The sequence below is a fragment of the Mustelus asterias genome, chromosome 14, assembly GCF_964213995.1.
Source record: "Mustelus asterias chromosome 14, sMusAst1.hap1.1, whole genome shotgun sequence".
NCBI lineage: Eukaryota > Metazoa > Chordata > Chondrichthyes > Carcharhiniformes > Triakidae > Mustelus > Mustelus asterias.
The window spans coordinates 90,252,296-90,278,298 of record NC_135814.1 but is presented as its reverse complement, the minus strand read 5'-3'; the positions used below and the strand labels follow the sequence as shown (position 1 = coordinate 90,278,298).

Here is a 26,003-nt window from a genome sequence, read left to right as displayed (position 1 = left end):
CGAGAGTTTCAAGATGCAGCTCCTCCATTCAGCTCCAGGATCGATTCTGATGCTAAAAGCCCACGCTCACCCCTGGGATTTGTGCGCTCCCGCCCCACTGGGTGATCAGGTCACATAACCCTCGGGCACTCATCCTTTACAGGGGTTCGCTTTTACACACATCAATTCACATTTATCAACCCTTTGCAGTCGCAGGTGGCACAGTGGGTTAGCACTGCTGCCTCACAGCGCCAGGGACGTGAGTTCAATTCCTGGCTTGGGTCACTCTCTGTGCGGAGTCTGCATGTTCTCCCCGTGTCTGCGTGGGTTTCCTCCGGGTGTTCCGATTTCCTCCCACAGTCCAAAAGATGTGCTGGTTAGGTGCATTGGCCGTGCTAAATTCTCCCTCAGTGTTACCCAAACAGGTGTCAGAGTGTGGCGACTAGGGAATTTTCACAGTAACTTCATTGCAGTGTTAATGTAAGCCTACTTGTGACAGTAATAAATAGATTTTTTAAAATAGTTTCCTCTTTAACAATTTAGCATGGCCAATGCACCTAACCCGCATATCTTTGGAGTATGGGAGGAAACTGGAGCACCGGAGGAAACCCACGCAGACACGGGGAGAATGTGCAAACTCCACACAGTCATCAGAGGCCAGAATTGAACCTGCGTCCCTGGCACTGTGAGGCAGCTGTGCTAACCACGGTGCCACTGTGCTGCCCTACTCCTGCTGCTAATTTGTGTGTTCTGGTATTGAAGGAGCAGTGAGCAATGGGAAGGTGAATGGCCTGAGCACTGAGACACTTGCGTTTGGGATCCTCTAGGCTACAGATAGGGGGAGGCCGAGGCTAGAAGAAGTGTCACTTACCTGAAAATCCACTTTTACACAAACAACAGGAAAGTGGCCAGTAGAGATCCCTGTTGTATCCCTGGGGGTACACGTATCTCACTTTGGGAACCACTGCTGCACTGGAGTCACCTGTCAGCAGCTTCTGTTGGGTCTAGTGGAAATGAGAGATAATGAGCTCCAGTCTCTGTCTCCTTGTACAGCTGAGCAGTGCTTCGGAGATGCTGTTACAAGAAATCATGTGGATGAATTTATATTGGGTACAGGACAAGGACACTGTGCAAATACAATGCAAGCAGCAAGCAAGCACTGTGCACACACAATGAAAAGTGTGCAACTGTGCGAATGTGCAGTGTAAACGCTGAGCACTGCACACAAATACTTACAAATCGCATGGTGCAACTAAGCTGCAAACACTGTTGAAATGCCATGCAAGCAAAGGCAAATACAGTGCAAACGCTGCAAGTAATGTGTACATACAGTGCAAACACTGCAAATAATGCGTACATACAGTGCAAACACTGCAAATAACGTGGAAATACAGTGCAAACGCTGCAAGTAATGTGTAAATACAGTGCAAACTCTGCAAATAATGTGGAAATACAGTGCAAACTCTGCAAGTAATGTGTAAATACAGTGCAAACACTGCAAATAACGTGGAAATACAGTGCAAACACTGCAAATAATGTGTGAATACAGTGCAAACACTGCAAATAATGTGGAAATACAGTGCAAACGCTGCAAGTAATGTGTAAATACAGTGCAAACACTGCAAATAATGTGGAAATACAGTGCAAACGCTGCAAGTAATGTGTGAATACAGTGCAAACACTGCAAATAATGTGGAAATACAGTGCAAACGCTGCAAGTAATGTGTGAATACAGTGCAAACACTGCAAATAATGTGGAAATACAGTGCAAACGCTGCAAGTAATGTGTAAATACAGTGCAAACACTGCAAGTAATGTGTAAAAACAGTGCAAACACGACAAGCAATGTGTAAATACAGTGCAAACACTGCAAGCAAAGGCAAATACAGGGCAAACACTGCAGGCAATGTGTAAATACAGTGCAAACACTGCAAATAATGTGTAAATACAGTGCACACATGACAAGTAATGTGTAAATACAGTGCAAACACTGCAAGTAATGTGTAAATACAGTGCACACATGACAAGTAATGTGTAAATACAGTGCAAACACTGCAAGTAATGTGTAAATACAGTGGAAACACGACAGGTAATGTGTAAATACAGTGCAAACACTGCAAGCAAAGGCACATACAGTGCAAACATGGCAAGTAATGTTTAAATGCAGTGCAAACACTGCAAATAATGTGTGAATACAGTGCAAACACTGCAAATAATGTGTAAATACAGTGCAAACACTGCAAATAATGTGTAAATACAGTGCAAACACTGCAAATAATGTGTAAATACAGTGCAAACACTGCAAATAATGTGTAAATGCAGTGCAAACACTGCAAATAATGTGTAAATACAGTGCAAACACTGCAAGTAATGTGTAAATACAGTGCAAACACTGCAAATAATGTGTAAAAACACTGCAAACACGGCAAGCAATGTGTAAATACAGTGCAAACACTGCAAGTAATGTGTAAATGCAGTGCAAACACTGCAAGTAATGTGTAAAAACAGTGCAAACACTGCAAGTAATGTGTAAAAACACTGCAAACACGGCAAGCAATGTGTAAATACAGTGCAAACACTGCAAGCAAAGGCAAATACAGTGCAAACACTGCAAGTAATGTGTAAATACAGTGCAAACACTGCAAATAATGTGTAAATACAGTGCAAACATGACAGGTAATGTGTAAATACAGTGCAAACACTGCAAGTAATGAGTAAATACAGTGCAAACATGACAAGTAATGTGTAAATACAGTGCAAACACGGCAAGTAATGTGTAAACGCAGTGCAAACAATGCAAGTAATGTGTAAATACAGTGCAAACACGACAAGTAATGTGTAAATACAGTGCAAACACGACAAGTAATGTGTAAATACAGTGCAATCACGGCAAGTAATGTGTAAATACAGTGCAAACTCTGCAAATAATGTGTACATACAGTGCAAACACGACAAATAATGTGTAAATACAGTGCCAAAACTGCATGTAATGTGTAAATGCAGTGCAAACACTGCAAATAATGTGTAAATACAGTGCAAACACGGCAAGTAATGTGTAAATGCAGTGCAAACGCTGCAGATAATGTGTAAATACAGTGCAAACACGACATGTAATGTGTAAATACAGTGCAAACATGACAAGTAATGTGTAAATACAGTGGAAACACAACAAGTAATGTGTACATACAGTGGAAACACGACAAGTAATGTGTAAATACAGTGCAAACACTGCAAGTAATGTGTAAATGCAGTGCAAACACTGCAAGTAATGTGTAAATACAGTGCAAACACGGCAAGTAATGTGTAAATGCAGTGCAAACGCTGCAGATAATGTGTAAATACAGTGCAAACACGACATGTAATGTGTAAATACAGTGCAAACATGACAAGTAATGTGTAAATACAGTGGAAACACGACAAGTAATGTGTAAATACAGTGGAAACACGACAAGTAATGTGTAAATACAGTGCAAACACTGCAAGTAATGTGTAAATACAGTGCAAACACGACAAGTAATGTGTAAATACAGTGCAAACACTGCAAGTAATGTGTAAATACAGTGCAAACACTGCAAGTAATGTGTAAATACAGTGCAAACACTGCAAGTAATGTGTAAATACAGTGCAAACACGGCAAGTAATGTGTAAATACAGTGCAAACACTGCAAGTAATGTGTAAATACAGTGCAAACACTGCAAGTAATGTGTAAATACAGTGCAAACATGACAAGTAATGTGTAAATACAGTGCAAACACTGCAAGTAATGTGTAAATACAGTGCAAACACTGCAAGTAATGTGTAAATACAGTGCAAACACTGCAAGTAATGTGTAAATACAGTGCAAACACGGCAAGTAATGTGTAAATGCAGTGCAAACACTGCAAGTAATGTGTAAATACAGTGCAAACACGACAAGTAATGTGTAAATACAGTGCAAACACGACATGTAATGTGTAAATACAGTGCAAACATGACAAGTAATGTGTAAATACAGTGCAAACACGACAAGTAATGTGTAAATACAGTGCAAACACGACATGTAATGTGTAAATACAGTGGAAACACGACAAGTGATGTGTAAATACAGTGGAAACACGACAAGTAATGTGTAAATACAGTGCAAACACTGCAAGTAATGTGTAAATACAGTGCAAACACTGCAAGTAATGTGTAAACGCAGTGCAAACAATGCAAGTAATGTGTAAATACAGTGCAAACACGACAAGTAATGTGTAAATACAGTGCAAACACTGCAAATAATGTGTGAATACAGTGCAAACACTGCAAATAATGTGGAAATACAGTGCAAACGCTGCAAGTAATGTGTAAATACAGTGCAAACACTGCAAATAATGTGGAAATACAGTGCAAACGCTGCAAGTAATGTGTGAATACAGTGCAAACACTGCAAATAATGTGGAAATACAGTGCAAACGCTGCAAGTAATGTGTGAATACAGTGCAAACACTGCAAATAATGTGGAAATACAGTGCAAACGCTGCAAGTAATGTGTAAATACAGTGCAAACACTGCAAGTAATGTGTAAAAACAGTGCAAACACGACAAGCAATGTGTAAATACAGTGGAAACACGACAAGTAATGTGTAAATACAGTGCAAACACTGCAAGTAATGTGTAAATACAGTGCAAACACTGCAAGTAATGTGTAAACGCAGTGCAAACAATGCAAGTAATGTGTAAATACAGTGCAAACACGACAAGTAATGTGTAAATACAGTGCAAACACTGCAAATAATGTGTGAATACAGTGCAAACACTGCAAATAATGTGGAAATACAGTGCAAACGCTGCAAGTAATGTGTAAATACAGTGCAAACACTGCAAGTAATGTGTAAATACAGTGCAAACACTGCAAGTAATGTGTAAATACAGTGCAAACACGGCAAGTAATGTGTAAATGCAGTGCAAACACTGCAAGTAATGTGTAAATACAGTGCAAACACGACAAGTAATGTGTAAATACAGTGCAAACACGACATGTAATGTGTAAATACAGTGCAAACATGACAAGTAATGTGTAAATACAGTGCAAACACGACAAGTAATGTGTAAATACAGTGCAAACACGACATGTAATGTGTAAATACAGTGGAAACACGACAAGTAATGTGTAAATACAGTGGAAACACGACAAGTAATGTGTAAATACAGTGCAAACACTGCAAGTAATGTGTAAATACAGTGCAAACACTGCAAGTAATGTGTAAACGCAGTGCAAACAATGCAAGTAATGTGTAAATACAGTGCAAACACGACAAGTAATGTGTAAATACAGTGCAAACACTGCAAATAATGTGTGAATACAGTGCAAACACTGCAAATAATGTGGAAATACAGTGCAAACGCTGCAAGTAATGTGTAAATACAGTGCAAACACTGCAAATAATGTGGAAATACAGTGCAAACGCTGCAAGTAATGTGTGAATACAGTGCAAACACTGCAAATAATGTGGAAATACAGTGCAAACGCTGCAAGTAATGTGTGAATACAGTGCAAACACTGCAAATAATGTGGAAATACAGTGCAAACGCTGCAAGTAATGTGTAAATACAGTGCAAACACGACAAGTAATGTGTAAATACAGTGCAAACACTGCAAATAATGTGTAAATACAGTGCAAACATGACAAGTAATGTGTAAATACAGTGCAAACACGACAAGTAATGTGTAAATACAGTGCAAACACGACATGTAATGTGTAAATACAGTGCAAACACTGCAAATAATGTGTAAATACAGTGCAAACATGACAAGTAATGTGTAAATACAGTGCAAACACGACAAGTAATGTGTAAATACAGTGAAAACACTGCAAGTAATGTGTAAATACAGTGCAAACACTGCAAGTAATGTGTAAATACAGTGCAAACACGACAAGTAATGTGTAAATACAGTGGAAACACGACAAATAATGTGTAAATACAGTGCAAACACTGCAAATAATGTGTAAATACAGTGCAAACATGACAAGTAATGTGTGAATACAGTGGAAACACGACAAGTAATGTGTAAATATAGTGCAAACACTGCAAATAATGTGTAAATACAATGCAAACATGACAAGTAATGTGTAAATACAGTGGAAACACGACAAGTAATGTGTAAATATAGTGCAAACACTGCAAATAATGTGTAAATACAGTGCAAACACTGCAAATAATGTGTAAATACAGTGCAAACACGACCAGTAATGTGTAAATACAGTGGAAACACGACAAGTAATGTGCAAATACAGTGCAATTCAATGCAGATACTATGCAAGTATAATCCACAAGTATGGAAATAATTCTAGGGAGCAACCATCAGAAAGTCCTTCTTTCCATAAATGTGGCTCTCATCCAGAGATATCCTTGTTGGGAATGGAATCCCTTCAGCTTCATTATTAGCATCAACTATCCCAGCCTGGACTTTAATACAGAGTAAAGTTCCCGCTATACTGTCTGCTCAAACATCCCATAGCAGCTACAGCATGGATTGGAGATAGGAATCCCCACCCCCACCTTCCCCCGCTACCTGTGGCGTGTTTTACAACAGTGGAGGCAGCCCACCATTGGCCAGTGGCAGGATCTCCCAGTCCCATCACTGGCTGGTGACAGGATCTCCCAGTCCCGTCATTGGCAGGTGACAGGATCTCCCAGTCCCGTCATTGGCAGGTGACAGGATCTCCCAGTCCCGCCATTGGCCAGTGGCAGGATCTCCCAGTCCCGTTATCAGCTGGTGACAGGATCTCCCGTTCCCGCCATTGTCAATGGAGTTTCCCATTGTTCACACCCTCCATCGCCAGGGGTCACTGTTGGTGGGACTGGAAAATTCCACTGATGGAAACAGCTGGAAAATCTCACTCATTGTGCAAAGCTCCCTCTACACTTGCCATCAACAGGTACTGCAACAGGTTCATTCCAGAGAAAAGCTCTTTACATTGTCACATCAAAGACTTGCAGGGCAGGTACAGCCCGCGTGAGATAAAGAATAAAGCCCTCTCTATATTGTCTCATCAAATACTCCAAGGGCAGGGGAAGCAGTGACGTAGTGGGACAGTCGCTGGACTAGTAATCCAGAGAACCAGGCTAATGCACCACGGCCGATGGCGAAATTTGAATTCAATTAAAAACAATCTGGAATTCAAAGTCTAATGATGACCATGAAACCATTGTCGATTGTCGTAAAAATCCATCCGGGTCCTTTAGGGAAGGAAATCATAGAAACCCTACAGTGCAGAAGGAGGCCATTCGGCCCATCGAGTCTGCACCGACCGCAATCCCACCCAGGCCCTACCCCCACATATTTACCCGCTAATGCCTCTAACCTACACATCCCAGGACTCTAAGGGGCAATTTTTAACCTGACCAATCAACCTAACCCGCACATCTTTGGACTGTGGGAGGAAACCGGAGCACCCGGAGGAAACCCACGCAGACACGAGGAGAATGTGCAAACTCCACACAGACAGTGACCCGAACCGGGAATCGAACCCGGGACCCCGGAGCTGTGAAGCAGCAGTGCTAACCACTGTGCTACTGTGCCGCCCCCTTACCTGGTCTGGCCTATATGTGACTCCAGATCACAGCAATGTGGTTGATTGTTAAATGCTCTCAGTGAGGCGCGCACCCCATAAATGAATATTAAAAAGGGTATGTCTCAGATAAAAGAGTAAAGCAGCCCTGGCATGTGTTTGATCATTTGTTTCACCAATCTGATACTTTCTCTAATTTTCAAACTAGGCATTCTACTGCCTTCCAAAGTGAGTGTAAGGTTGAATCTCATTCCCTGAGCACTAGAGCACTAGATGGCCAAACTCACTTCAGGTATATTTATGTTTAGTACGTAATATATTTAGAAAATATCAAATATATTTATTTATTAGTGTCACAAGTAGGCTTACATTAACACTGCAATGAAGTTACTGTGAAATTCCCCTAGTCCGGCGCCTGTTTGGGTACACTGAGGGAGAATTTAGCACAGCCAATGCACCTAACCAGCGCGTAGACCAGGTCATAGACAGAAAAATCTAGTAGGGCTGAGGTTAGGCCCAGTCTCCCTCAGGTTACTCACACTGTTTGGTTCATTGCTCAGTAACTATTTCCTCCGTTTAGGATTGAATTTGTGTTCCTTTTTCTTCTCTCTCTACCCCAGTTCTGGCTTTGAAAGTTATCCAGCCCCGATTCATCCAAGCTGAGAACTACACTGCCACTCTCCAGTGTGACTATAACAGCACAGGGAATGCGGCGTTTCAGCAATTCAGGATCAACGTTTATAAAGGAGAGATCGACAATGATTTCTGTGCTTTTTTCTTTAATACCACCGTGAATGACGTGGAGGTGTCAAACTGTCAGGGACGATCCCGGAATGGCAGCGTCTCGATAACATTGAGGGGGCTAAACACATCTCTCAGCGACTTGTACATTTGCGAAATTGAGATACTCCATCCACCGCCCTACATCAAGGGCGCTGGGAACGGGACTTACATTTTCATCAGTCCAGATGTGCCTGGTGAGTATGGAGATCTGAAATCAAAACACAAACCAGTAAACTCTCAGCCGCTCTGGGGGAGAGACAGAGTTCCTGTTTCAGGCTGATGATCTTTCATTTGGTGCGTGACGATGTTAGATATGATCAGCTGAGTGGGAATGAACAATGGACCAGGCCTGTAATGAGGTTGGGAATTTCTTGAGTGTGTTTGCGATCATTTGCAGCATCAATATGTCCTGGAACCAACAAGTGGCCATGTCATTTTCCAGTTAGGAATGAGTTCTGGATATAGAACTTGGGGCAAATGGGATCAAAGGTTATGGGGAGAAGGCAGGATTAGGCTATTGAGTTGGAGGATCAGCCATGATTGTAATGAATGGCGGAGCAGGCTCGAGGGGCCGAATGGCCTCCTCCTGCTCCTATCTTCTATGTTTCTATGTTCAGAGCCAGATTTAGTTAAAAGCCCCATGCTGAGTGAACACTTATCTCACAGCAGTCATAGAATCATAGAATCCTGACTTGCAGGAGGAGGCCATTTGGCCCATCGAGTCTGCACCGACCACAAACCCACCCAGGCCCTATTCCATACCCCCATGTATTTATCCTGCTAACCCCCCTGACACTAAGGGAAAATTTAGCATGGCCAATCCACCTAACCCGCACTTTGGACTGTGGGAGGAAACCGGAGGACCCGGAGGAAACCCACGCAGATATGGAGAGAACGTGCAGGCTCGCCACAGGCAGTGACCCGAGGCTGGAATTGAACCCAGAGCCCCTGGAGTTGTAAGGCAGCGGTGCTAACCACTGTGCCACCGTGCCTCCTGAATATGATTGCATTCAATATAGTGTTTGGAGAGACAAACAAATAGCGACAAAGACCCCATCCCCATGTGGGACCTGCCACATCCCCTGCCAGCCAATAGTCCTTGACTTGATGTAACCAGAAAGTCCCGGAGGAAGGCAGGACTGGAAAACCCCAGCTTGGAAGCTACATTTAGATTAAGGTGGCTCCATCGCGATGAGACAGAAGCAGTCTACAGTAAACTGGTAAATTTGATAATGACAGAGGGTTTGAGGGAGGTGTCGGTGTGATACGGGACTAGTTTAAAGCTCCAAAGAGCAAGAGTTCCACTCATAAAAATAAATTAAAAATAGCTATGGGGCAACTAAAGAGGTAAAGTGATGGCGTAACAAGAAAAAAATACAACAGAATGTAAAAACAAAGCATAGATTCCGGCAAACAGAATCTCAGGATCACATGGTCACAGAATACTACAGTGCAGAAGAGACCCTTCGGCCCATCGAGTCTGCACCAACGCATGAAAAGCCCTGACCTGCCCATCTAATCCCACTTGCCAGCACTTGGCCCATGGCCTTGCATGTTATGATGTGCCAAGTACTCATCAAGGTACTTTTTAAAGGATGTGAGGCTACCCGCCTCTACCACCCTCCCAGGCAGCGCATTCCAGACCATCACCACCCTCTGGGTAAAATAGTTTTTCCTCAAATCCCCCCTAAACCTCCCACCCTTCACTTTTAACTTGTGTCCTCTCATGACTGACCCTTCAACTAAGGGGAACAGCTTCTCCTTATCCACTCTGTCTATGCCCCTCATAATCTTGAATACCTCGATCAGGTCGCCCCTCAGTCTTCTCTGCTCCAATGAAAACAACCCAAACCTATCCAACCTCTCTTTATAACTTAAATGTTCCATTCCAGGCAGCATCCAGGTGAATCTCCTCTGCATCCCCTCCAGTGCATTCACGTCCTTCCTATAATGTGGTGACCAGAACTGCACACAGTGCTCCAGCTGTGGCCTCACCAAAGTTCTATACAACTCCAACATGACCTCCCTGCTTTTGTAATCTATACCCTTGATAAAGGCGAGTGGGAGGAAAGAGTTAATAGACAGAATTAAAATAACAGCAAGGAGTGAGAAAACAGGCAAGAACCACAAAAAGCCACAGAAAGAGACTTGGACTGAGTTTCAAAATCAACACAACCTTTACAATTACATTTCGCAAAAGGTCAGAAGCATTATGTGAGCCCTTTAAAAACCATTAACAGGGAGATTGTCAATGAAAATAAGGAATTAATGGAGCAAAAGAGCTACAAATCCCTAAGACCCAATGGTTTCTCGTCTCAGGTTTGTAAGTAAGCAGGTACAGATGTCTGAATCATCAGGGACTTTAGATTGGAAAATTCCACATGTTACGCCGCTCTTTAAGAAAGTAGAGACAGGGAAACCAGAGAATTATAGACCAGTTAGTCTCACATCTGTTCTCGGAAAATGACTAGGGTCTATAATTAATGAGAAGGTGACAGAACCTTGAAAATGTTCAGCTGATCAGAAAGATCCAGCATGGAGTTGTGAAGGGGAGGTCACGCCAAAGGATTGATTGAACTTTTTGAAAAGGCAATTGAAGTAACAGACAGGGGAATGTCTAAAGATACTATTTTTATGGCCTTTGCAGAAGGTATTCAATAAAATCACTGATGAGACAGTTAGCTAAAGCCAAACACATTGTATTAATGCAAATGGTTGACCTGGCTAGGAATCATAGAATCCCTACAGTGCAGAGGAGGCCATTCAGCCCATCGAGTCTGCATCAGCTCGGGATTGAATCAATATTTTCCCTGTGCAGTGTGTGTCACTGAGACTGTATCTGTTAGAATGAGGGTCCTGATATTTCAACTGCTTCTTGTGTCACTGCAGGAGTGCGAGCTGGTCAGAAGCTGTGCTAACATTATCCTGTCTGTTTCAGAGGTGAAGCCATGTGGTCAGTTTACTCCAATCACCCTGATAGCCCTGGTGCTCACTGCAATCTTCATGTTATACAGTGTCGTCATTACCTGCCTGCACTGGGTAAGTGTCACAGGGCTTGGGAACGCTCTCGGAACTGGTATAACCAAGCTTGGCGTCTCTGAGTAACAACCGCAGGTTCCTGAGAGCTGTGGACAGGCGACAGAATACAGGATAACAAGTATACTACTGTATCATACTGAGTACAATCAGACCGGTTACTCAGTACATCTTTCCAGATACTGGTTATCAAGAGCTGAGTACAGGTTAACGAGTATATGGAGAACAAATGACTGAGTATTGGCTGCAGGATATCAAGAAGCACCAACACTCTCAGTACTGAATACAGATTAGCAAACACTGAATACAGGGTATCTAGTGCAGTTCACCGAGTGCAGAGTCCAAGCTATCAAATACCCAGCTAATCAATTAAACTCTAAACCACACTCCAGCTACCCGCCCGCTCCGATAACTCCCCCTCCCCCACCCCCTCCCCAATACTCCTCCTTCCCCAACACTCCCACACCCCATCCCTCCCCCACCCCCTCTCCCAACACTCCCCCTTCCCCACCCTGTCCCCCAACACTCCCCCTCCCTCACCCCGTCCCCCAACACTCCCCCTCCCCCACCCCCTCTCCCAACACTCCCCCTCCCCCACCCCGTCCCCCAACACTCCCCCTCCCTCACCCCCTCTCCCAACACTCCCCCTCCCTCACCCCCTCTCCCAACACTCCCCCTCCCCCACCCCGTCCCCCAACACTCCCCCTCCCTCACCCCCTCTCTCAACACTCCCCCTCCCCCACCCTGTCCCCCAACACTCCCCCTCCCTCACCCCCTCTCCCAACACTCCCCCTCCCTCACCCTGTCCCCCAACACTCCCCCTCCCTCACCCCGTCCCCCAACACTCCCCCTCCCTCGCCCTGTCCCCCAACACTCCCCCTCCCTCACCCCGTCCCCCAACACTCCCCCTCCCCCACCCCCTCTCCCAACACTCCCCCTCCCCCACCCTGTCCCCCAACACTCCCCCTCCCTCACCCCCTCTCCCAACACTCCCCCTCCCCCACCCTGTCCCCCAACACTTCCCCTCCCTCACCCCATCCCCCAACACTCCCCCTCCCTCACCCTGTCCCCCAACACTCCCCCACCCCGTCCCCCAACACTCCCCCTCCCTCACCCCGTCCCCCAACACTCCCCCTCCCCACCCCGTCCCCCAACACTCCACCTCCCTCACCCCATCCCCCAACACTCCCCCTCCCTCACCCCTTCCCCCAACACTCCCCCTCCCCCACCCCGTCCCCCAACACTCCCCCTCCCTCACCCCGTCCCCCAACACTCCCCCTCCCCAACCCCGTCCCCCAACACTCCACCTCCCTCACCCCGTCCCCCAACACTCCCCCTCCCCCACCCCGTCCCCCAACACTCCCCCTCCCTCACCCCGTCCCCCAACACTCCCCCTCCCCCACCCCGTCCCCCAACACTCCCCCTCCCCCACCCTGTGCCCCAACACTCCCCCTCCCTCACCCCCTCTCCCAACACTCCCCTCCTCCACCCCGTCCCCCAACACTCCCCCACCCTCACCCCCTCTCCCAACACTCCCCCTCCCCCACCCCCTCTCCCAACACTCCCCCGCCCCCACCCTGTCCCCCAACACTCCCCCAACCCCCTCCCGCTCACCCCTCCCCCAACACTCCCCCAAAACACCCCCTGCCCCAGTCCCATCCGCATCCCCTCCCCCAACACTCCCCTCCCCCACCCCTCCCCCAACCCTTCACAACACTCCCACACCCCCAGCCCTCCCTCAATTCTCCCCCACCCCCAGCCCTCCCCCAACACTCCCCCTTCCCCAACATGTCCCCCTCCCCCAACATTCCCCCCTCCCCCAACATTCCCCCTCCCCTCCAACACTCTCCCACCCCCCACTCTGCTCCCCCAGCCCTCCCTCTGCCCCGCACCTCCTACCCAACTCTCCCCCTCCCCAGCCCTCCCTCTGGCCTTCACACCCTCCCCAACTCTCCCCCTGCCCAGCCCTCCCTCTCCCCCTCATCCCTTCCCCCTCCCCCAATCCCCCCCATAGAGCTACCCACCTCCCCGTGCCACCCCATAGAGCTACCCCACTCCCTACACCATCCCCATAGAGCTACCCACCTCCCCACACCATCCCCATAGAGCTACCCACCTTCCTACACCAAGCCCATAGAGCTACCCACCTCCCCACACCATCCCCATAGAGCTACCCACCTCCCCACACAATCCCCATAGAGCTACCCCACTCCCCACACCATCCCCATAGAGCTACCCACCTCCCCACACCATCCCCATAGAGCTACCCCACTCCCCACACCATCCCCATAGAGCTACCCACCTCCCCACACCATCCCCATAGAGCTACCCACCTTCCTACACCAAGCCCATAGAGCTACCCACCTCCCCACACCATCCCCATAGAGCTACCCACCTCCCCACACAATCCCCATAGAGCTACCCCACTCCCCACACCATCCCCATAGAGCTACCCACCTCCCCACACCATCCCCATAGAGCTACCCCACTCCCCACACCATCCCCATAGAGCTACCCACCTCCCCACACCATCCCCATAGAGCTACCCACCTCCCCACACCATCCCCATAGAGCTACCCACCTCCCCACACCATCCCCATAGAACTACGCGCCTCCCCAGACCATCCCCATAGAGCTACCCACCTCCCTACACCATCCCCATAGAGCTACCCACCTCCCTACACCATCCCCATAGAGCAACCCACCTCCCTACACTATCCCCATAGAGCTACCCGCCTCCCCACACCATCCCCAAAGAGCTACCCCTCTCCCCACACCATCCCCATAGAGCTACCCCACTCCCCACACCATCCCCATAGAGCAACCCACCTTCCTACACTATCCCCATAGAGCTACCCGCCTCCCCACACCATCCCCATAGAGCTACCCGCCTCCCTACACCACCCCCATAGAGCTACCCCACTCCCCACACCATCCCCATAGAGCTACCCACCTCCACACCCTAACCCTCACTTTATCCCCTAAGTATATTGCATTAAAAGGACAGTGAGAGAGAGAAAAACAGAGACCCAGACAGAGGGCGAGATAGTAAAAGAGATAGAAAGAGTTAGAAGGAGGCAGAGAGACAGAAAGAAGAGAGAGGGACAGAGACTCAGAGACAAATTGCGGAAGTTCCAAGTAGCAGCGACTTGTTTCCACAACACCTCAGCCAAGCCCACAGACGGGAAATTCAGCAAGTGATAGAGACAGCCAGCCAAGAGCAGCATTAGTGAAAGGTCCATAACCTCCACCAACCCAACCAAGAGCCCTCAAACCCATCGAGCTCCCACCTTAATCACAATGGATTAAAGTCCAGGGAGTCCCTCATGCGCTGTGCACAGCCATTGCCAGCATTGTAGACAGGAATGGAGTTGAGACTTCTCTCCACTGTTCGAGTGAAATACTGAGGGACATCTCCCCCCTCCTCCACCTCGCTTTCCACATTCATACAATCCGACCGACTCCATCCTCGCTTCTCTCCAGCCTCTCTCTCTGCTCTTGCCACTTGCTGTGCTCTTTCTGTCTGTCCCTCCGTTGTGTTTTGTCGTGTTAATGTGTTTCTCCGCTCTGTGTTCAATCTCGCCCTCCACAGCCCCTTGGTGCCACCGCTTGCATTCTCAGGATGAAGGAGGTAGTTGACATGAAATGTGAACTGATTCACAATTCTGATGAACCCGCTACTGCTACGTGGACTGGCCAGCGCTGGGAGACAGGCCCAAGGCAAGGCAAGTACGTCTGAGCAGGACTCTACCACTCTCTCAACCCTCCTGTGCCAAGCACCTCAACCATGCCACCCTCCCCAAAGTGGCATTCTCAGAATTGATCCTGAGGGTGTAGACATCATTGGCAAGGCTGGCATTAATCACCCATCCCTAGTCACCCTTGGTGATCATCCTCCCTAAAGCACTGTTAACTGAGCCGCCTCGAGGGCTGTTAAGAGTAACTACATTGGTGTGGAATTGGAAAGCAGCAACTGACTCCCTCCCTAAATGACAATAATGAACCACTTGGGTTTTTGGACAATCCCTGGTCATCGATACTAGTTTTCATTTCTTGATTTTTTATTTGCCGAGTTGAAATTCTCAAGTGGTCACTGGGCAATGAAGCCTGCTGGATAACGTGACTATTACACTGCTGCACCCCGCATACGCGTCCTGCTCCATTCTCAAGCTCGCCGCTTTCTCTCTCTTTTTCTCTGCTGAAGCTTACCTTTCATGTCCAGAGATTTCTTTGTCAGACTTCAGTGTTCCCCCTGCCCCCTTCCCCCCAACCCCACCTCACAGCCTCCAAGTGGAAGAACAATCTGGAACAGGGAAGTTGTGTGATTTTTCTCCCTTCTCCCTGCTTACGGCAACAAGAGATGTAAAAGAGTTAATGTGGCGCAGTGCCGTACAGACATTGCACGCTCACTCCCCCATCGGACCTGCTTACTACTCATTTCTCTAATTGACTTTTGGCACGGTGGCACAGTGGTTAGCACTGCTGCCTCACAGCGCCAGGGACCCGGGTTCGATTCTGGCCTTGGGTCACTATCTGTTTGAAGTGCACATTCTCCCCGTGTCTGCGTGTGTTTCCTCCGGGTGCTCCGGTCTGAAAGACTGGCTGGTTAGGTGCATTGGCCATGCTAAATTCTCCCTCAGTGTCAGGGGGATTAACATGGTAAATACATGGCATTAAGGGGATTGGGCCTGGGTGGGATTGTTGAGGCTCGGTGGGCCAAATGACCTCCCTCTGCACTGTAGGATTCGATGATTCTTACACCTCCTGCGTTTTATCTCACTCCAGCACATTAACAGCTGCTTCCCAAACCCCCTTCCCCCTACATATGTTTCCCTTTTCCAGTTTACAGGCAAATTTATTCGGGTGATGAATTGGAACGATACCACGTGCAAACATCTGTGCCTCGTCTGTAAGAACATTTCTAAACAGCAACGTTTTAAAATTACCTCATGAATTTTATAAGAATGGTGTTAGAGATGTATCAATTTGTGTAAATTCTAAACAAAAGTATCTGCATTCATTTTTCAAGATTATATGATATATATTCTTTATTTTAATTATTGCTTTGCCCATATTTTGGCTGGCACCGTTTACAAATCAGAATTCCTACATTCTTACAACCCAAAAAGCCTTTGGACTCACCAAAATTCCTTAGGCAGTACCCCTTAGTGTCAGGGAGATTAGCAGGGTAAATACGGGGGGTTATGGGGATAGGGCCTGGGTGGGATTGTTGTCGGTGCAGACTCGATGAGCCAAATGTCCTTCTGCACTGTAAGGATTCTATGATTCTTCCAAACCCAGAACCGCCACCGTCTAGGACAAGGGCGGCAGATACTTGGGAACACCACCAACTGAAAGTTCCTCTCCAAGCCACTCACCACCCTGACTTGGAAATATATCGCCGTTCCTTCACTGTTACTGGGTCAAAATTCTGGAACTCCATCTCTAAAAGCATGATGGGTGTACCTACACCACCACCATCCCAAGGGCAACTGGGGGTGTGTAATACATGCTGGTCTGACCAGCGACACCCACATCCCATGAAAGAATAAAAAAATTGAAGAATATGATGAGAAACGAGGAACTGTGGCAAAGAATTGAGATTTGGGAGATCAAGTGCCCAAATCATTAAAAGCTAGGAGACAGCGTCAAAAAACAACAATCAGAAGGCTAATTAATGAATGTTTATCTAAAGAGCCAGAAATTATGCCACAATTGTACAGAGCCTCAGCCAGATCCCATCTGAAGTATTGTGTTCTATTCTGGGCACAGCAGTTCAGGGAAGATATATTAGGCTTGGATTCACCAGAATCATAGAATCCCTACAGCGCAGAAGAGGCCATTCAGCCCATCGAGTCTGCACCGACTCCCTGACAGAGTATTTGACTCAGGCTCTCTCCCTTGCCCTATCCCCGTAACACCACACATTTCCCATGGTTAATCCCATCTAACCTACACATTTTAGGACACTACGGGGCAATTTAACATGGCCAATCCACCTAATCTGCACATCTTGGGACACTATGGGGCAACTTAGCATGGCCAATCAACCTAACCTGCACATCTTTAGACTGTGAGAGGAAACCGGAGCAGCCGGAGGAAACCCACGCAGACATGGGGAGAACGTGCAAACAGTGACCCAAGGCCAGAATTGAACCGGGGTCCCTGGCACTGTGAGGCAGCAGTGCTAACCACTGTTAGCATGAATGACACAGACTAAAGGAACAATTTAATGTTTTCCTTAAGTTATGAGGACAGTTTCCATGTACACTATTTCCTTGAATTGAGAAGGTGGGGATGATCTAATCAATGTGTTTAAGATATTGGAAGGATTTGACAGGATAGAACCGGGGAAACAGTTCCTTTGATATGGAAATCTGGGACAAGGGGGGAAAACTTAAAACTGGAGCTTGGCTATCTGGGAGTGAAGTCAGGAAAGACTCTTTCACAGGGCAGTGAGTGCAAACCTGGAACTCTCTCTCCAAAAGGAACGTGTGTGCTGGCTCAATGGGAGATTCCACTGATAGATTCTTGTTCAGTAAGGCAAGACAGAGCTAAAGCAGGAAAATGCAGTGGAGGTGCACATCACCTTTGATCTAACAGAATGGTAGAGCTGGCCTGAGGAGCTGAATGGCCTCCTCCTGTTCCTACACATTTGGACTGATCGTAACATCTGTACTAGCTGGGACCAGACAACTCATTACAAACCATGGCTGCCCGAGGAGAGCACAGCTCCACATTGAGTGAAGATCTCTTCAGTTTGAATTAGATGTAAAGTTTCAAGTAAAGGTCACCTTAATCCAAGATGGCAGGAGCTGGGGTGATCTGCCCAATTGTCTCCTGGGGCTGAAGGATCACCCTCTGTTTAAGCCGCTGTGGTGTTGATTTAAGCCACTTGGATTTTCACAAGGTCTTTATCTGTTACCTTCTTCTTCAGATGTTGAAAAAGGACCAAGAAGATCAGAGCAATGAATACGTGAACATGGAACCTCCTAAACACAGCTCTGGAAAAAAGCGAGGGAAGCACATCGGCCACCGCACATAACACAACGTCCGTCTCGTAATCCCGACTAAAACTCACCAGGAATGTAACTGAGGCTATTCCGGGAGAGGCCTGAGCAAACCCAATGGGACATAACTCTCTTCCTTATCTCTGCTTCCCTCATCGAGTTGATGTAAAAGCCACTTTGGGTATGATTTGAATTGCAGTGGGCTGCAGGTTTGTGCAGTGCTGTAGCATTTCAGAAACATATGTAAAACAAGGCACAACTTAACCTCCACCGCACACGAGCAGAAGAGGGACAGTCCCAGTCCCAGGCTCCATTCAGCTCAGTCAGGCCTCGCACATCCAATACCAGCGTGTATTCCCTCAGTCCAAGCATTACAAACATGAGGTGGGAGTGGGAAACCTCAGGCTGAATCTCCCTGTCTCAAAACACCTTTCACCCTTTCCCAATTACCCTTCCCCAACGCCCCTCTCTCACCAATTATCTGTGGGTCAGACACCTCCAATCAGTCTCTCCATGCGTTGAGAATAACCTCTCCATTTAAGAATGCGTGTAAGAAGTATTTAGATGTTGCATTTGCAATGCCAGACTATACAAGGCTATGGACCAAGTGCTGGAAAATGAGATTAGAATAGTTAGGTGGTTTGTCTTTGACTGGTGCAGACGTGATGGGCTAAAGGGCCTTTTTCCATGCTGTTTACCTCTATGACTTTATTCCCTGAGCCTGTATGATTATTGATTTTGGACCTGCCAATTGGCTTTCAATGGTTATGCACCTGGCCTTCCCAATCCTCTACAGCTCCTAGTTACAAAATACTTTGAGTTTTCTTTCTTAAGTCAAAAGTCAAGAACGGATAGAAATGTTAACAGATACACCTGTGCAGCGTCTGTGAGAAACCTCGCCAATTCTCAAAATGTTTCCAAATTTCTTCTAAACAGTAAGAAGTATGAAAGTTATTATTAGTTTGTGAATATGATGCAGTAGTGTATTTGCTTGCTTACAAATGATTCATTATTTATAACAGGTCAATGCAGGGTTTATATCAGAATTTCCACAACTCAAAGTGTGCCGCTCAAATGTTGCTCCACAGAATGTTGCATCAACCAAGTCCCAGCTTCTCGACATACTGCATACAAACACACAGACATGTGAATATACAGACATGTGAACACACAGATGTACAGACATGTGAACACACAGATGTACAGACATGTGAACACACAGATGTACGGACATGTGAACATACAGATGTACAGACGTGTGAACACACAGATGTACAGACATGTGAACACACAGATGTACAGACATGTGAACACACAGATGTACAGACATGTGAACACACAGATGTACGGACATGTGAACATACAGATGTACAGACATGTGAACATACAGATGTAGACATGTGAACATATAGATATACAGACATGAGAACATAGAGACATGCAAACATAGAGACATATGAACATAAGAACATACAGACATATGAACATAAACACGTGAACACACAGGCATGTGAACATACAGGCATGTGAACATACAGGCATACACACATGAACATACAGACATGTGAACATAGACATATGGACATACACACATACAGGCACACAAACATTCAGACATAAGGTGTGTGAACATACAAACATAGACACATGAACATGTGAACATACGGACATATGAACATACAGGCATGTGAACATACAGACATACAAACATGCAAAGATATGAACACATGAACAAACGGACATAAAAAACTGATGGAAAAGACCAGCTGGTCGATCGAGCCTGCCCCAGTCAGATTGTGCTGAGGGAACTCACTCACACAAACAGGATGGCAGGGTGACCCTTGGGCAACAATATTTTAAAAACATCACTTCAGAACAGCTCACCCTGGCCAGAGGCTGGAGCAGTGAAAGTGCAGTCCTGAACACCGGCTCCAATGAAACCTGCCCAACTGCCTGGAACCTCAGTAAAGGTTCAGAAACACATGAAACAAAGACATTGTTTGCTGACATCGCTGCAAATTACCCACTTTCTTCTCCAGCCGGAACAGTCAATCTGACGTTGACAAACTAACATTTGTGTGATAATTGCTGATTGCGTGTTTCTCATCCATTCGATAGATTGTAACATTGAACCCACTCTATCCAGGCTGTAAACTCACCCATTATCCAACTTTGTGCACTAAATAATAAATGGATCCTTGGCTTCAGCAAAACATCTCAATATCTTCATGTTGCTCACAACACCACGGCTGGCATCTTACAGAGGTTGGGTGGTGAGCGGGCGAGAGCTCCATCTCACTCAACACAAACAGAAAATTCTGGAACATCTCAGCAGGTCTGACAGTATCTGTGAAGAGAGAACAGAGTTAACGTTTCGAGTCTGGAGGAGCCTTCATTAAAGCATTTCTTTTCTTCAAAGGGTGATCTAGACTCGAAACGTTGGCTCTATTCTCTCTCCACAGATGCTGTCAGACCTGCTGAGATGTTCCAGCATTTTCTGTTTTTAGATTCCGGCATCGCAGTATTCTGCTTTTAGTCCCATCTCACTGCTTTTCAGGAAAGATCTCCACAACTTGTTTCACTCGATATATCAGGCGTGGGTTGTCTCCCCAGGATGAATGACCCCACAAGTCCTGCCTGCCGAGAGCAGCCAACCAGAGGCCAGTATTTCTATCGAGGGGCAGTGCCACTGGGAGGTGGTGGCCACTGCCGGTATGACATGCACCCCAGGCCTAGGATGGTCGCTGGATCCCAGGCCAGAATGAGTGATGGCAGGACGGGATTGCAGGCATTTATCAGGGTAAGGATAGCGGGATGGTGCCCCCAGCAGCCTCCCTTATTCCTGATACCAGTCATTGAGGTACTGAGTGCCTCTGAACATGATCCTGCGGAGGTTTGCTTCCTGCACACTGAGCTCCCCCCCTCACCATTAATACCAATGGTGGCACGATGAGGCCTTTATGTGGGCACTAATTGCCCACTTAGAGTCTTCAATTGGCAGTGGGGGGGAAAGCCTATCCACGGGCCTCTCCTCTATGGACTTAATGATGTTGGATGTGGTAAGGTGCCAGGGTCTCCAGCCACACCCTCCTGCCTGTGTAAATCCCCCCCGCACCACCCCCCCTCTCCACCAACATCAAAAGTGGCATGGGAGAGGGCTCAAGACTCCCTGCCGCGTCCCCCCCCCCCCCCCGCCCTCCCGAGGGCTCAAGATTCCCCCCCCCCCCGAGATCCACAATGTGATGTGGAGCAAGAGGTGAGAGAGCAGCCGCTGCCATCAGCCAGACATCGACACCTCGGCCACTGGGACTGAAACCTAATCCCGGCTCATGGGATCAAAACTCTTCCGAGCGAACTTCTGGGCAAGAATCCTGCGGGACATCTGCGCTGAGCGGGTACGTGTCAACAAAACCGCCCCAAATTCAAATAGAAATTGGTCATCCGATTCAAAGAGATAAGAAATGTAAAAATATCTCAGCTGATGGGAATTTGTAGATTGCTTTGCTCTCTCTAAACAGAGCTGTACAGTGAAACTGCCTCCTATTGCCACAGTGCAAAATGGTTTCCATGTAAATGTGCTGTCGACCCATGGATTCACCAGTCTGACACGGATGGACAATACCAATATATGATCAATAGAGCGGCATGTTGGCACAGTGGTTAGCATTGCTGCCTCACAGTGCCAGGGATCCAGGTTCAATTCTGGCCTCGGGTCACTGTCTGGGTGGAGTTTGCACATTCTCCCCGTGTCTCTGTGGGCTTCCTCCGGGTGCGCCAGTTTCCTCCCACAGTCCAAAGATGTGCGGGTTAGGTGGATTGGCCATGTTAAATTGCCCCTTAGTGTCCCAAGATGTGTAGGTTAGGGGGATTAGTGGGGTAAACACCTGGAGTCACCGGGAACAGGTCTGGGTGGAATTGCCCCTTAGCGTCGGGGGGTTATATGGGGTTACGGGGATAGGGGTCTGGGTGGGATTGTTGTCGGTGCAGACTTGATGGGCCGAATCGCCTCCTTCTGCACTGTAGTGTTTCTATGAATAACAGACCGATAAAGACCCTCTGGTTCATCCAGCCCACCCCACACCACCGGAGTTCCTTATACATCACAATATACCCTCTCTGCCCCACCCAAAAGCAGCTGATCTTCCAGGAGTGTCAAAAAGACACAGTTAAATCGTCGGAAGGAAGAAATCTGGGCCAGAATCTTCCACCCTCTCCCTCGACAAGGATGGTGCTGGCACTAGTGGGGGTGGGGAATCAGGCAGGAGGGAGGCAGCTACCAGTCCACAAAGCCCCATAGCCGGCCTGTCCAGAAAGCTGCCAACTGAGGGCCTGAAACAGCCGCTTAGTTCCCACTTCAGGCCCTCATCCTGCTGGAATGGGCCCAGCGACAGCCAGTGGGGGAGAGGGGGTGGGGGCACCATTCCGGGAGTACCAGAAGCAAATCTGTGTGAGCCCCCGGGGCAGGGGAGTGGTGCTGGGCATCCCTCGTTCAAAGGTACTCAGTGCCTGATCAGGGAGCTGGCACAGGGAGGGGGAGGCCCACTGAGAGCTCACCCCATTCCCTTTGCCACTGACTCCCTTCTCCCCTCCCCACTCCCAGCATCAGAGATCCAGCGATATTCCCAGACCAGGAACAGCCATTGCCTTCCCCGTGGCCCTGCTGGTCAATAAAGTTGCCGGTTTCTTATTGGCTGGCAGCTCCCGGCGGGCGAGACTTGCACTCCAGGCTCCTTGATCCATCGTCGGCCTCTCAAGTGTCTGGATGGCAGTGGGCTTTTCCAGAAAGAGGTGGTGCGGGGCTTTCGCCTACTCCCCAGCCAGCTGCTGAGGCCCCCTTCCCTTTATAACAACCCAACCCTGGGAATTTCCTCTCAAACCTAGCCCAAGAGATCACTCTCACCCTGAATTCCCTGAAGTACCCACCTTGTGTCGGAGAAGATGTCAGCCCCAGCCTGAAGCTGCCCCAGTGTATGCTCAAAGGAACTTGGCAAATCAATGTCCATCACACGAGATAGAGTTTGGGCAGCACGGTGGCACAGTGGTTAGCACTGCTGCCTCACAGCGCCAGGGATCCTGGTTCGATTCCCGGCTTGGGTCACTTGTGAGGAGTTTGCACCTTCTCCCCGTGTCTGCGTGGGTTTCCTCCGGGTGCTACCGTTTCCTCCCACAGTCCAAAAATGTGCAGATTAGGTGAATTGGCCGTGCTAAATTGACCCTAGTGTCAGGGGGACCAGTTAGGGTAAACGCATGGGGTTATGGGGGTAGGGCCTGGGTGGGATTGTGGTCGGTGCAGACTCGATGGGCTGAATGGGCTCCTTCTGCACTGTCGGGATTCTATGATTCTATGAAATCCAGAGTTCCCTGAATGATGCAACAGACAGCGAGTAATTCGAAGGAGAAAGAAGGTGCATATGATAGATGCAGGAGGCCCAATACAATTGAGAATCAGGCTGAATATCAAACTTTCAAAGTGGAAGTGAAGAAACAATAAGAGAAGGAGATACTGGCAGCTAACATAAAAGGAATCCAAAAGTCTTCTACAAGCAGATAAATAGTAAAATACCACTGGGGGAGGCAATGGACTAATGGTATTATCACTGGACTATTAATCCAGAAACTCAGCTAATGTTCTGGGGACCCGGGTTCGAATCCCGCCACAGCAGATGGTGGAATTTGAATTCAATTTTTAAAAAATCTGGAATTAAGAATCTACTGATGACCATGAAACCACTGTCAATTGTTGGAAAAACCCATCTGGTTCACTAATCTCCTTTGGGGAAGGAAATCTGCTGTCCTTACCTGGCCTGGCCTACATGTGACTCCAGAGCCACAGCACTGTGGTTGACTCTCAACTGCCCTCCAAGGGCAACTAGGGATGGGCAATAAGTACTGAGCAGCCAGTGACGCTGAAGTCCCACGAATGAATAAATGGTAAAAGGAATGGTGGGGCCCATTAGAGACCTTGAAGGGGATTTATACATTGAGGGAAGGGACAAAGCTGAGGTACAATAATAAGGACTTTGCATCTTTCTTCACGAAGGAAGGTGTTGCCCAAATCTTACTGAAGGAGGAGACACTGGATGATCTAAAAATTGTTAAGTAGCAGATATTAGATAGGTTGGCTGTACCTAAAGTTGCTAAGTCACTTTGACCAGATGAGATGCATGCAGCAATACTGAGAGTAGAAATTGTAGCGACATTTCCAATCCTCTTTGCATACAGATTTGGTGCCAGAGGATTGGAGACTTGCAAACGTTAGTTCAAGAAAGACAGGAAAGCTTTGTAAAATGACACTTCAGCACAATATTAACAGGCACTTGGACAAATGTGAACTAATTAAGGATAGTCGGTGTGAAATCGTTAAGGACAAATTGTTTTATAATTAATAAGTAATAAAAACGGAAAATGCTGGATAAACTCAGCAGGTCTGGCAGCATCTGTGGAGAGAGAAACATAACGGGTGGGATTTTCCGGTCTCGCTCACCCCCAAGCTGGAAAATCCCGCCCGAGGTCAATGACCTTTACATGGTCCTCCCTCCCCGCCCATTACCATTCCCGTGGAGGGTGTGTGGTGGACCTCAGTTGTGCCTTTGTCCTATATGGACCACCGTTGTGTGTGCTTGTCATACCTGGACACATCCCCTTCCAGTTTGGGTCCTCCCCTCAGCACTAGTATAAAGGTGGCTGTCTCCTCCCCCTTGTTCAGTCCAGGTCGGTTAATTGTTGGGATCTGCTCCTGATTCTGTTGTGAATAAAAGCCTACACTTATATTGGCATATCGGTAGTCTTTCGCCTTATTGATAGCGCATCAATTTTATTCACAACAGTTACTAGTATGCAGCAGTTTCTAAAACCCGACAAGTTAGCATTAGACCCTCAAGGTCACCCCCCCCCCCCCGTTATTTGATAACCTCACCCCGGATTGTAGGCCTATAGCCACCAAGAGTAGGCGCTATAGTGCGGATGACCGGGCCTTCATTCGGTCCGAGGTACAACGTTTGCTCCAGGAAGGGATTATCCAGGCCAGCACCAGCCCCTGGAGGGCGCAAGTGGTCGTAGTTAAATCGGGGGAGAAACACCGCATGGTGATTGACTACAGCCAGACCATAAACAGGTATACCCAACTAGATGCATATCCTCTTCCCCGTATCGCGGACATAGTCAACCGCATCGCGCACTATAGGGTTTTTTCAACGATCGATTTGAAATCGGCTTACCACCAGCTCCCTATCCGCTCGGAGGATCGCCCATACACTGCCTTTGAGGCGGATGGCCGCCTCTACCAGTTCCTTCGAGTCCCCTTTGGTGTCACCAATGGGGTCTCAGTCTTCCAACGGGCCATGGATCAAATGGTGGACCAGCACGGACTACGGGCCACTTTCCCGTATCTGGATAACGTCACCATCTGCGGCCATGACCTGCAGGACCATGATGCCAACCTACAAAAATTCCTTCGTACGGCCACTCTCCTGAACCTCACATACAATGAGGCGAAGTGTGTTTTCCGGACTCGCCGCCTCGCCATCCTTGGGTACGTGATAGAAAATGGTGTCCTTGGCCCCGACCCAGCCCGTATGCGTCCCCTTATGCAGCTTCCCCTCCCTACTACCCTCAAAGCACTGAGGAGATGCCTGGGCTTCTTCTCCTATTATGCCCAGT

The 26,003-nt window shown here is 47.5% G+C and overlaps 2 protein-coding genes across 3 annotated transcripts in view; both read left to right on the top strand.

Moving 5' to 3' along the window:
• LOC144503875 (T-cell-specific surface glycoprotein CD28-like) overlaps positions 1-14,554 on the top strand; it is a 184,301-nt gene extending 169,747 nt beyond the window's left edge. Inside the window, exon 5 of the transcript XR_013499566.1 lies at positions 14,545-14,554. The gene's annotated coding sequence lies outside the window, so the exon portion shown is untranslated. The remainder of the gene's footprint in view (positions 1-14,544) is intronic.
• LOC144503874 (cytotoxic T-lymphocyte protein 4-like) overlaps positions 1-20,553 on the top strand; it is a 33,437-nt gene extending 12,884 nt beyond the window's left edge. Inside the window, exons 2-5 of one of the 2 annotated variants that reach the window (XM_078228882.1) lie at positions 8,136-8,492; positions 11,237-11,337; positions 14,927-15,059; positions 18,272-20,553. In XM_078228882.1, the coding sequence (XP_078085008.1) occupies positions 8,136-8,492; positions 11,237-11,337; positions 14,927-15,059; positions 18,272-18,306 (626 nt within the window). In that variant the 3' untranslated portion in view covers positions 18,307-20,553. The remainder of the gene's footprint in view (positions 1-8,135; positions 8,493-11,236; positions 11,338-14,926; positions 15,060-18,271) is intronic. The other variant, XM_078228883.1, reaches the window with a different exon arrangement.
• The last annotated feature ends 5,450 nt before the right edge of the window (positions 20,554-26,003 follow it).